This window comes from Anser anser (genome assembly GCF_964211835.1).
Source record: "Anser anser genome assembly, chromosome: 3".
Taxonomy (NCBI): Eukaryota; Metazoa; Chordata; class Aves; order Anseriformes; family Anatidae; genus Anser; species Anser anser.
The window spans coordinates 911,709-924,228 of record NC_139722.1 but is presented as its reverse complement, the minus strand read 5'-3'; the positions used below and the strand labels follow the sequence as shown (position 1 = coordinate 924,228).

Genomic DNA, 12,520 nt, shown 5'->3' with positions numbered 1-12,520 from the left:
TCCTGAAAGGCGCGAGGACAAAAGTAAGGGCACGCAAGTTGCTAACGTGAGGTAGGAACACACATTGCTGCGTCTGCATTTACATACGCAGCCGAGCCTTTGCTTTGACAGAGCTGACCACCTCCCCCCCCCACGCACCCTTCATGCACTCGGACAAGTTCCGACGGTCTCTGAGACCCGTCCCTGCCCTCAGCCACCCGTGCTGCAGCGCGCTCTACGTGCTTCGCTATCTCAGGTTCTTGGTGGAGCTCCGGGTAAACACAGAGGCATGAATCAGAGCTAACAAGCTCCTAAGGTGGCTTCCCTCTCTCTCTCTCTTTTTTTTTTTAATATAAGGAGAGATTCAGCCAATAAGCCAGTCGCCTTCAATGTCACCTGCTGTGTACACAAGCGGTTTGGAAACGGCATTTCCTCGTTGCTGCAGGTCAAAGACTCATCTGAGCTCTTTCCTGAACGTCTCCTGTTCGGCTGCGAAACCCGCCCGGCCCGGGCAGCTGCCGCAGCAGGGCTCAGGCTATCGCAGCAGTCACCTCCACGGGCTGCGCGCCCCTCCTGGATCGCCCGTATTCCTGCCACTGCTGCACCAGGAAAACCTGAGAGTGGTTGAGAAAGCTCACTTTGAGGCAGATTGCTTGGCTGCTTTGTTGTAACGATGCCGACAACAACTGGGCAGGTGTTTGAGCCCTCTGCAAAAGCTGAGGATTTTTCCCTCGCGGCTGGGCTGCATTTAAAGGCATTTGCGAACGGTCTCCATTTCACTTGGCATTGCTTGCACAGACGCACACCTTCCCACCAGGTTTCCTCATTAAGCAATTGCAGACAGAAGAACTCAGGAAACAATGCGCTGAAGCCACCTTCATGCAGTTAAGCACCTGAAATTCAGCACCACGTGGAAAACCCATTTGCGCCCCCAAATCTGTCAAATTCCCCTGCGAAGGCGAAAGCCTGACACCCTCTGACCCAGCGACCCACCTCGAGTGGTGCCTGCAGCTGCCATACCTAGACATTTAGCTCAAAATTCAGGAAATGAAACTTGCCTTTTAGTGTACACGCATTACACTTTACCTACTCCGGAGATACCCGCTGGCCTAGCTCGGTCCGACCGCTCGGAAACGCCCTCAGCCTCCGCTCGTGCACGTTTGCTGCTAAACCTGGTGACACTCTGGTGGAAACCTCAAAACCTGCCGGGCGATGAAGCCCAAGAACTCATTATTAACATCACTGGTCACTAAAACACAAGCCCTCTGGAGCAAGAGCCACCATATGTATACATATATGTATATATATAAATACCTGCTGACTTCTTAACCAAGACGTTGGCTGCTTCTAGCTTTGCCAATGGCCAGGAGCCTTCCCAGCACCCTCCGCCCGCGACGGACGCCATGTGACCCACGGCACAACTTGCCAAGCAGCACAGAACCACGCTGCGGCCCCAGCAGCAAAATAAACACAGCCTCCAGTAGCCCAGGCATGGGATGGTAAAAGTTGACATTAAGCAACCTTCGCCGCCCCCACCCCCACCGACCAACAACTCCTCAGCAAAACCGCGAGCTGAAGCCCCAGCAGCTTCCAGACGACCGCTCCCTGGCACTTCGCTGCCCTCCGAGCCCAGACATCCTTCCTTTCGCTTCACATTACCGAGGTCTCGCTTGCGAGCGTCTGTTTTACGTCTCAAATTCTGAGCTATGATTTTCAGGGTAAAGTTGGGGCACTGAGGGGGAAGCACACAGGCGTGCGCTCGCACCTAGCGCTAAGGCTCACGCTGGCACCGCGTTCTCCTACCCTTGGTCAACAGCTGCATTGCCAATGGTTTAAGGGACTTCCATCGGCCACAAAAAGCCAGATCCAACTCATTTTTTTCCCCCCCAACGTGCGGCTCATGCCTGCACACGTTACACCACAAGGTACGGTGGAAGCATTAATTCCCTTAAATCGCCACCGAGGCCAGAAGGTTTGAAGCTGCCGACCTCAACGCTCCCTCTGCAAAAACAAGGCGGCGGCGAGGAGAGGGAAAGCAAAACCCCGCGCGGGGCCACGGAGGGAGGGCGTCAGGCGGGCGAGGGGAAAGCGGGGCGAAGGCACGGCCCTCGCCCACGGTGATGGAGCAGGGACCGGGGGGCTGGGGGGGGGGGGACACGGGGTGGGGATCCGGCCCCTGGTGTGAGACACCGGGGACACGGCTGGGGATGGAAGGGGGCAGGGGGGTGACAGGGGGATATGGGGGCAGGGGGATATGGGGGCAGGAGGACACGGGGACATTTTGGGGGGGGGGGGGGGGTCGGGGGTGTCGGCGGGCACTGACCGATGGTGGAGATGAAGGTGGTGTTGAAGGCATCGTCGGAGAAGCGGAAGAGCACGCAGGTCTTGCCGACGCCCGAGTCGCCGATGAGCAGCAGCTTGAAGAGCAGGTCGTACGTTTTCTTCGCCATGGGGAGGAGGCGCGGCGGCCGCCGCCGCCCGCTCCGGCCCGCTGCAGGCCCCCCGCCGCCCTCACCACCGGGCCCGCCCCTGCCGGCAGCACCGGCGACGAAGAGGAGGAGGAGGAAGAAGGAGGAGGAGGAAGGAGGAGGAAGGAGGAGGAACGGCGGAGGACGGAGCCGACGAGGAGGGGGCCCACAAAATGGCTTCCTGCCGCGCTCCCCGCGCCGCCGCGGGCCTTCGCTGCTCCTCACCGGGAGGCAGAGGCGGAGCCCGGCCTCATAACCCCGGCCCCGCTCGGCCCTGCCCGGCCCGGTTCGGTTCGGTTCGGCTCGGCCCGGCCCGGCCCTACCCGGAGCTCCCGGCTCGGTAACGGCGCAGGCCGCCAGGAGGGGGGGGCGGCGAGGGGGGGGGGCGGCACTGAGGGAGGCGGAGGCGCGCACGCCGTGACGTCATCGCGCACGCCCGCCCCGCCAGGCTGCAGGCTGCACCGCGGTGACGTCACGCGGAGGGAGGGGGGAGCGCAGTGCGGGGGGGGGCAAGGGCGCGGCGCTGCCTCCCCTTCGCCGCCTGCCCCAGGCGGAAGTCCCGCCCCTCCCCGCGGCGCCGATTGGGCGCGGGCGCTGCCTGTCGCTCCCGGGGGGTGACGTCGCGCGGGGAGCCCCGCGGGGGGGGGGGGAGGGGCTGGTCCCGTGAGGTGATCTTGGGGTGCGGCTGCCTCAGAGCCCGGTCCGGGAGCCCTGAGCTTTGAGGAGTTTGTGCCTTTTTTAATAAATGTTAATAAATAAAGGTTTATTTTCGGTGCCTTGCTGGATGCCCCACAGGATGTCCTGCCGCGGAAGGGGCCGTCGTTGAGCCCAACTCCTGCCTACACGCAGGAGTTAAACCATATGTCCAACAGCACGCGTATCCCCAGGCACCAAGCCGTGTACCCAAAAGCATTATCCGGACATTTCTTGAACCCCAACAGGTTCTGGGCCGTGTCCACCTCCCCAAGGAGCTCATCCCAGCGCCCCACAACCCTCCTTTCAGTGACAAACCCCTGCCTAACGCCCTGCCCGAGCTTCCCCTGACTCAGCTTTAAGCCCTTCCCTCGTCTCCTACCGCCAGTCACCACATAATTCACCTAATTCCAAAGATGTACTAGAAAAAAAAACAAAATTGTGCCTCAAAAGTAGCCTCTCTTCACTGACAGAGAGGCAAACTGGGGCAATTAGAAAACATTTTTACTTCTCCCCTTTGTACAAGTGCACCTCGCAGGTCTTTATTGAAAATGTCTCCTAGGTATGAATGAAAATATTTTCTTAGTATGCACATAAATGAGTATTTAAACCTCGGCATGTAAAATTTTAGGTCATGCAATAAATGTAACTGTCTCACCCTCTGTAAAATACTTGTGTACAGCTGAAATGGTTGGAGGGGAAAATGCCAGTGCCCACGGAGAGCTCCACCGTGAAGAGACCGCCACAGGTACAAACGGGGTCCACAGGCAGCTGGTCCCCAAAGGTTCATCAGCACAAGCACATCGCTAGAGGTTTTCACAGATTTTTATAATAAACGTTGGTCCTAGAGAGCTTTGTTTGCAATGGAGTCCAAAGAAGCTTATCTTTTAGGCTCCTGGAGAGGAAGTAACAGGACATCTAGCATATTGCACTGCAAACGTGGAGTATTTTCTGCCTGGGTGTAGCCCCCGAGTCCCGCAGAAGACGCCCTGCCAAGGACAAGGACAGCCGTGCCCTGCAGTCCTGCTCCGGAGACCATCACCACAAGGCTGGCACGTTTGGGATGTCCGGAGAGGGGCAGAACAGCTCTCACAGCTCTCCCCACCACGTCTTCCCAAGGATCTTCCTTCCTGATGTCAGGAGGGCACCGATCCCACGAGACGAGGGCTAATTTCTGAATTGGGAGGAACAGAGCCAGCGAGGACCCGCGGGCCTCTCCTCGGCTGAACAGCTGAGGTTGCAACACCAGGCTGAAGATGCATGCCCTTCAGATCTTGCAGCGGGGAGGGAAAAAGTGAATCACACGCCAGTTGTGCAACAGTATTTGAGTTTGGGGAGGTTTGCTTGAGGAGAGCTGCAACACGCTGGGTTTGCTGGTTAGTCAAATCCTCTCACAAAGCAGGGCCCAGCCCTGGGTGTACGCAGGGCTGGGAAAGGTCTTTGTCATCCGCGAGGCATCACCAGCCCCACGGCCTCAGCAAACAGCTTTGTTGTCGGCAGGCAGGGCAGGGACGTGACCTGTGCTGCTCTGCCCCAGGCGCGGGCTGGGCTGGCAGGGGGGGTCTGGCTCCTGGCCCCGCTCCTCGCCCCGAGGGACGAGCTCCGGGAGCCCTCTGGGACAGGCTCCATGGCCCCGCAGTCGCCTGCAGCTCCCACCATTTCGGGAATTGCTGGAAACCGAAACCTCGGCAAGGACAGGGTCCCTCGTGGGGCTGGCAGTACAGCCCCAGATGCTCAGCACGTTGTCTGAGGAGGAATGGAAAAGGAGCTGAAAGGACTCCGCGTGCTGCCACGCAGCGCTGTGCTCTTCTCAGAGCATTGCCGTGCTGCCGAGCACCCCGGTCCCTGAGCACCGAAATCTGGCCAGCAGGTGCCAGGAACCCCTTTGGTGGCAGACAAATGCAGCGTTCAGCTGCCCTCTTGAATTTGGTGTTGTTGTGGAGGCAAGGGTCTCAAAATAAATCTATATTGAACTATACCTAGGAGCTGGTCGAATTTTTCGAGACACCCTTGTGTCTCAAAATGTAATAAATGTAAGAAGTGAGCTTCATCAGAAAGATGAATTCCTGAGAAGGGAAAGTAAAAGTGATACAAATCCAGGAGGGTCCCCGCACTGCTTTTCTTTTGCAAGTGCTTGCAGGCGTTGCATTAGGTTTCGCTGGCCTTTCCAGCCACCCTTCAGCCTTCAGGGGATCTGTGCAGCAAGATACAAGCAAGCCTCCTAAAAGTGCAACCTGCCATGTCTGGAGGATGGGTCAGCGTCTGGAGAGGCTCCTACCACGGCTGCTGGCAGGGCCGGGGGTTCTCCAGCTTGGTGTGTGCTTCCCTGCCTCTTCCTACATCTGTCCCCCAGCCCAGCTGCAGCGGAAAGCCAGAGAATAAGAGGAACAAGAAAGCCAGCTCCACGCCTCCGAAGCAGGGACCGTCTCTTCCCAGATTCTGTCCTTGCAGCCACCCTGGCATCGAGAGCAGAAGTACAGAAGTACTTCATCAGCACTTGAAGGCGGCAGGAAGGTCACGCAGAGCCCGGCCAGCCTTCAGCAGCGGGGCTCGGTGTGCCAGGGACGTATTTAGCCCCGCGTGCTCCCGGCTCGGCTGCTGGTGCCCAGCGCGGGCGGCTCGGCCAGGCTCAGCCCCATGGCAGGCAGCGAGGAGCTTTCTGCCCTCTTGTCTGCCCACGCATGGGGCACACGTATGAGGAGCCCTTCCCCAAATTTAAGGCTTCGGGGTCTTGTTTCTCAGCACCCCAGCCTGTTCCAGACATTCTCCCCCGCGAGAGTCCATCTGCTGACAAAGCTCCTGCCCTCTCCTCGCGGCACCGCTCGCCTGTGGTAATGCTGGGTCACGATCCCGCGCTGCCCGCGAGCGGAGGAGAAAGCCCGGCATTGTTGTCACTAGTGCTTTGCAGAGCCAGTCACCGCCTTGTTTTCTGGGGTTTTCACCAGGGAGGGAAGCAGCAGCGAGAACAAGGGGCTGCGCGGCGGTGGGGCCGGTGCCATGAGGGGCAGCTCATGAGCAGAAGGCTCTGCAGGAGCACGATAACAATTAATCATCGGTCACCCAAAAAGGAAGATAAAATGTCAGTCCCCGGGACAGTGTAGAGAAGCCCCCCACCCCTGCACCAGAGGTTTGTTCTGTCTGAAGGAAAGTTTGGGTGCATTTGGGGAAGGGTGGGAACTCCTCGCCACAGATTTAGCGCTGTAAAACCAGAGCTCTGCCTCTTTATGTTACATCTTGCCAGCAGATTATTAAATCCTTTAATCTCTGAGCATCGATGTTGATCTAGTTGCCTTATAGATATTGCTCACACCACATCTGTTGAAACCCCATTCCGAGATAAAGGCCCAGCGCCTCCCACCTGGCTGCCAGCACTCCCTCTTCCCCTCTCTCCGCTCCCCCCGGGTGACAGCAGAGATGGGAAGAGGGACGTGGGACACAGCCCGGGATGCTTGCTTGCTTTTCCTGCACGAATCCCACCAGGACAAGGCCACTGAGCATGGCCTCGGTGCGAATCGGGGCAGAGCTGGGACCCTCTTTACCCCATGTCCCGGTGGTTCTCCATCCGGGGGGCCCTGGTGGAGCCCCCTGCGGCCACCTCCGAGGGCCTTCTCTGAGCACACCCAAGGCCAAGAAGCCACGCTTTGCGGGGTCTTTGCTGCTCGTCCCCCCTTCCTCAGGAGATGCAGCTCATCGTTCGTCCCGCTGCCGTGAGCATCTGGGGTCATGCTGGAAACGGGCGGTTTCCTTTAATTACGCGCCTGCGGACTGGAAGGGGCTGGAGCTCGGCGCTCCGACTTGGCTCCCTTACCGAAGCCGCCGTCTAATTATAGAAGAGTCAGCTGCCAGCAAACTGATCCGTCCTAAATCCAGGCTTTGGTTAAGCTGCACTTGCCCCTCCAACTGCCCCCCCCCCCTTGGGATATGGGGTAAATCTACCCGAACAATCCCCTTGTTGCCCCCGGGGTGGGCTGCGGGAGCCCTGCTTTCACTGCCCAGCCTGAGCCCAGCCTCGCTGCCTGTTGGGTGCCCTGCAAATGCCCAGGCTGCAGTGGGAAAATTCGCCCAAAGAAGTGATCTCAGCCCGACGGGGTGGGCTTGAGCACCGAGAGCCCGAACCACAGCCCCAGAGGCTGGTGGAGGAGATCCATGGGCAGAAATCCACCGGAGCTCAGCAGGGAGGAGCTGCGAGCGCCTGGGAGTGCGATGGGATGCCCTCGGGCTGCGGGCTCGGCTGCCAGGAGCGGGGAGGTCTCCTGGGGTTGCTCTTTCAGCAGCTTCTGCACCTTGCCTGCTGGACGAGGGGCGTTTGGGAGGCGTTTATAGCACAGTCAGAAGGACTTGGCAGTAACTGGAGACTAATTCCCCAGGTATCTTTTGCAGGAACAGCATGGCAGGACGCAGTCTCTCAAGTTCATAGGGAACAGAAAGCGTCTGACACCGAGACGGGAGCTGCCCCAGTCCTCTGTGTCGCTGCTGGACAGGGACAGCAGGCGGTGCTGGGGTGCTGCCCACCTGCGATTTGGGATCGGAGGCCCCTGGGGGCTGCTCCCCGTGTCCCCCACAGCTACCATGGCAGAGGGCTGAGGCCACCCCAGGGACCACGCTGGCTGCAGAGGGTGCTCTTGGTGCTTCTCCCGAGCTTGGCACAGGTTCCAGCAGCCTGGGAGTGCTGCCGGGGCAGTGGTTGTTCCAGGGCTTTCTCCAGCTTATTTTCCCACTTATTTCTCCAGATTATTTTCCTGCCACGTCCCTGATGGGTCTCTGTGGGGCACTGAGAGGCATCGGGGGCCATAAAAGCACCAGGGTGGGAGGAAACCAAAGGGAAACTGTCCCCAGAGCCCCACTGCCAAACACCCAGGGGCTGAGGAACTGGCTACAGCCAGGACAGATCGGAACAGGAGTGGGCTGGGGTGGGCACGGCGTCCCAGGGGTGCCCACAGTGTCCTAGGGGTGCCAAGGTGTGCGAGAGGTGGCTGTGGTGTCCCTGGGGTGACCACGATGTCCCCGATGTGACCATGGTGTCCTAGGGATGGCAGAAGTGTCCTGGGGCTGGCTGTGGTACCAAAGCCAGCCAGATTTCTCAGGGCTGCGTACACCCCAGGGGTGTCTGCGCTGTCCCAGCAGCAGCCACGATGCCCCAGGGATGGCTGCGATGTCCCAGGGTGGCTGTGACACACAGGGACACTTCTATGGGGATACTTTTATGATACGAGGAAGTGGTCTCCAGTTGCACCAGGAGAGGTCTAGATGGGACATCAGCAGATTTTCTTCATGGAGAGGGTGGCGAGGCCCAGGGCAGCAGGGGAGTCCCCCTCCCTGGAGGCATTTAAAAGACGCGAGGACGTGGCACTAAGGGACATGGCTCAGCGGTGGGACTCGGTAGGTCAGGCTGATGGTTGGACGTGGTGGCCCTGAAGGCCTTTCCCAACCGAGGTGCCTCCTTGACTCTCTGGTGGGGAGAAGAGGCAACGCCGAGCGGTGCCTGGGGCCACGGGAAGCCCGTGCAGCATTTTGGGACTGGTGAGTGCAGCAGGAGGCAGGAGGTGCTCCAGGCTCACAGCAGCAGTTCCCCTGCGGCCTGGGGAGAGGCCCCTGGTGGAGCAGGCTGTCCCCCTGCAGCCCACAGGTCCCACACGGAGCAGATCTCCACGCTGCAGCCCGTGGAGGAGCCCCCGGTGGAGCAGGTGGATGTGGCCTGGAGGAGGCTGCGGCCCATGGAGAGCCCCCGCAGGAGCAGGCCCCGGGCCGGAGCCGGGAGTGTTTTGCCCGTGACAATAACTGCTGAGCGATCTCCCTGTCCTCATCTCAACCCCTGAGCCCTTTCCGTGGGATTTTGCCCCCTTTTTCGTTTGAGGAGGGGGAGGGCGAGCGGCTGTGGTGGAGCTCAGCGGCCCGGCAGCACAAAACCACCCCGCAGGCCCTGTCCCCCCCACCCTGGGGACAGCCCTGAGCTCGGCCCCCTGCTGACACCTGCGGGCGAGCGAGTGTCCCTGCATGTCACCCTGCCCCTTAATGTCACCCTGCCCCTTAATGTCACCCTGCCCCTTAATGTCACCCTGCCCCTGCGTGTCACCCTGCCCCAACAGACGGCCCCGTCCCGCCGTGTCGCACCGCCCCTGCCATCGCCTTCTCCCTGCGTGTCACCCCTCCTGCCACGTCACCCTGTCCCTCTGTGTCCCTTTGTCCTCATGTCCTGCCCTTCCGAAATATCACTCCCTCCCGTGTGTCGCCCTCCCACATGTCACCACAGCCCCCTTGCACCGTTCGCCTTGGGGACAGCTTGGGGACACCAGGGACCAGGCTCCCTGCCCCATGGCACAGGGGCTGGGACCTTGGGGGTGACACGGGGATGGGACACGCAGCCTGTGCCACCCCATGGGGGGGCTGACCCCACCTGGCTGCTGTGCCCCCAGGGGTGGACCCCTGCCCTGGGCCTGCTGCAGAACGGTGACATCCCAGCGGTGTCCCCCTCCGTGTCCCCATCCGTGTCCCCAGTACTGTCCCCAGAGCCCACGGCGGTGCCACTGAGCGACGCCAGGAGCTGCCGGGGGTTGAGACGAGGGGGCTGGAGCTGGTGGGCAGCAGGTGGGGGGGGACCCGTCCCCATCTCCATCCCCACCTGCCCCCCCCCCCCAGCTTGCTGCCCCGGTGCGTAGGGGCCCCGAATGCCCACGGGGAGAAGTGGCATCGCAGCCCATGGGGACCCCCCCGGGCCCACGTGTGGGGTACGGAGCTACCCGGCCCTGCTTTGCAGTCTGGGGGGGGCACCCAGGGGGCACCCCGGGCCCCAGCCACCACCCACTCCACCTCCCCATCATCTCCTCCGTCCCCTCCATCCTCCCTCAACCACCCCCTGCACCCCCCAAAAACATCTCCCCACCCCCATCCCTTCCTCCACCCACCCACTGCCCCCCAGCCCCCCCGTCACTCCCTGCCGTGCCCCCCCAGCCCCTTCAATCTCCCCCCAACCCTTCCCCTTCCCCTCTCCCCCACCTCGAAGCCCCCCAGCGGGGCTGTGCCCCCGGGCACCGTCCCCCTCCCCGGGGACAGGGATGGCACCGGGCAGCCCCGCATGGTAGCAAATGCCCTCGTTAGTTAATTACGGGATAATCTCGGCTTCCGGCTGCCGGGCTCCATTAACCACCAGGACGGTTCAGCCCCCACCCAGCCGCCGGCTGCCGGGGAAGGTTCCTGATGGTTCCTGATCCTGGGCGACCGGGACCAAGGGGGGGTCGCTGTGGGGTGTGGGGGCAGCGCAGCGACCCCAGGCAGAGGGGTGAGGGGAGTGGGACCCGGTCCCTGCACAGGCTGGGGGGGCCGAGGCCAGCACCTCCCACAGCCCCGTCCTGCACCTCCCGTCCCCCGCCCCGCTCCTTGTGTCCCACAGCCGCTACCCTGCACCCCACATCCCAGTCCCGCACCCCGCACCCCATATCCAGCACCTGCATCCCAACCCTGCATCACATCCTGCATCCTGCATCCCATGTCCCAAGTCCCACACCCTACATCCTGCATCCCACACCCCCGTCCTGTGCCTGTCCCCTACACGATGTGCCCTGCATCCTGCACCCCATCTACTTCTTGCACCCTGCATCCCACGTTCCAATCCTGCATCGTGTCCTGCACCCTGCGTCCCACAGCCTGCATCCCATATCCTGAATCATGTACCACCCCCCCCACACACACATCTTGGATCCTAGTCCTGCATCCCATGACCTGCATCCCATAACCCAAATCCTGCACCTGGCATCCTGCATCCCAGTCCTACATTCTGCATCCCGCATCAGGCACCCTGCATCCCACAACCTGCATCCCATATCCCGAATCCTGCACCTTGCATCCCAGTCCTGGATCTTGCGTCTCACACCAGGAACCCCGCACCCCACATCACATCCCAATCCTGCATCCCGTATCCCAAATCCTGCATCCCAGTCCTACATCATGTCCTGCATCCCACACCCTGCCTCCTACACCCTGCATCCTGCACCCCTCACCCCTCACCCCACACCAGGTACCCTGCATCCCACATCCCACTCCTGCATCATGCCCTGCACCCCTCAACCCACATCCCATACTGTGCACCCCACATCACATTCCCAGCACCCTGCATCCCAATCTAACACCACGCCCTGCACCTCATACCCCGAATCCCACATCCTGCACCCCACATCAGGCACACTGAGCCCTGCATCCCAATCCCAAATCCCAACCCTGCATCCCACTCCTGCATCCCAATCCTGAGTCATGCCCCACACCCCAGACCTGAATCACATCCCACATCCCAATCCTGCATCATGTCCTGCATCCCAATCACACATCCCAATCCTGCATCATGTCCCACATCCCAATCCTGCATCCCAATCCCGAATCCTGTCCTGCATCCCAATCCTGAGTCATGTCGCACATCCCATTTCTGAATCTCATCCTGCATCCCAATCCTGAATCCCGTCCTGTATCCCAATCCTGCACCCCAATCCTGAGTCATGTCCCACATCCCAGTCCTGAGTCATGTCCCACATCCCAATCCCAAATCCCGTCCTGTATCCCAATCCTGCATCCCAATCCTGCATCATGTCCCATATCCCAATCCTGCATCTACATCCCACATCCCAATCCTGAGTCATGCCCCACATCCCAATCCCGAATCCCATTCCACATCCCAATCCCACATCCCAATCCCGTATCCCAGTCCCGCATCCCAATCCCGAATCCCATCCTGCATCCCACTCCTGCACCCCAATCCTGAGTCATGCCCCACATCCCAATCCTGAATCCCGTCCTGTATCCCAATGCTGCATCCCAGTCCTGAGTCATGCCCCACATTCCAATCCCAAATCCTTTCCCACATCCCAGTCCCGCATTCCACTCCCGAATCATATCTCACATCCCACTCCTGCATCCCGATCCTGAGTCATGTTCCGCATCCCATTCCTGCATCCCAATCCCAAATCCCATCCTGCATCCCACTCCTGCATCCCAATCCTGAGTCATGTCTCGCATCCCAATCCCGAATCCTGTCCTGCATCCCATCTTGCATCTCACTCCTGCATCCCAATCCTGAGTCATGTCCCACATCCCAATCCTGCATCTACATCCCACATCCCAGTCCTGAGTCATGCCCCACATCCCAATCCCATTCCACATCCCAATCCCACATCCCAATCCCACATCCCAATCCTGCATCCCAATCGTGAGTCATGCCCCACATCCCAATCCCAAATCCTGTCCCATATTCCAATCCTGCATCCCACTCCCAAATCATGTCTCACATCCCACTCCTGCATCCCAATCCTGAGTCATGTCTCTCATCCCATTCCTGCATCCCAAACCCAAATCCCATCCTGCATCCCACTCCTGCATCCCAATCCTGAGTCATGCCC

At 60.3% G+C, this 12,520-nt stretch overlaps 1 protein-coding gene across 1 annotated transcript in view; it reads right to left on the bottom strand.

Annotated features, from left to right (window-relative positions):
• The window catches only part of RAB10 (RAB10, member RAS oncogene family), a 43,689-nt gene extending 40,843 nt beyond the window's left edge, over positions 1-2,846 (bottom strand). Inside the window, exon 1 of the mRNA XM_083830520.1 lies at positions 2,303-2,846. Within this exon, the coding sequence (XP_083686646.1) occupies positions 2,303-2,429 (127 nt within the window). The 5' untranslated portion in view covers positions 2,430-2,846. The remainder of the gene's footprint in view (positions 1-2,302) is intronic.
• Positions 2,847-12,520: the final 9,674 nt, after the last annotated feature.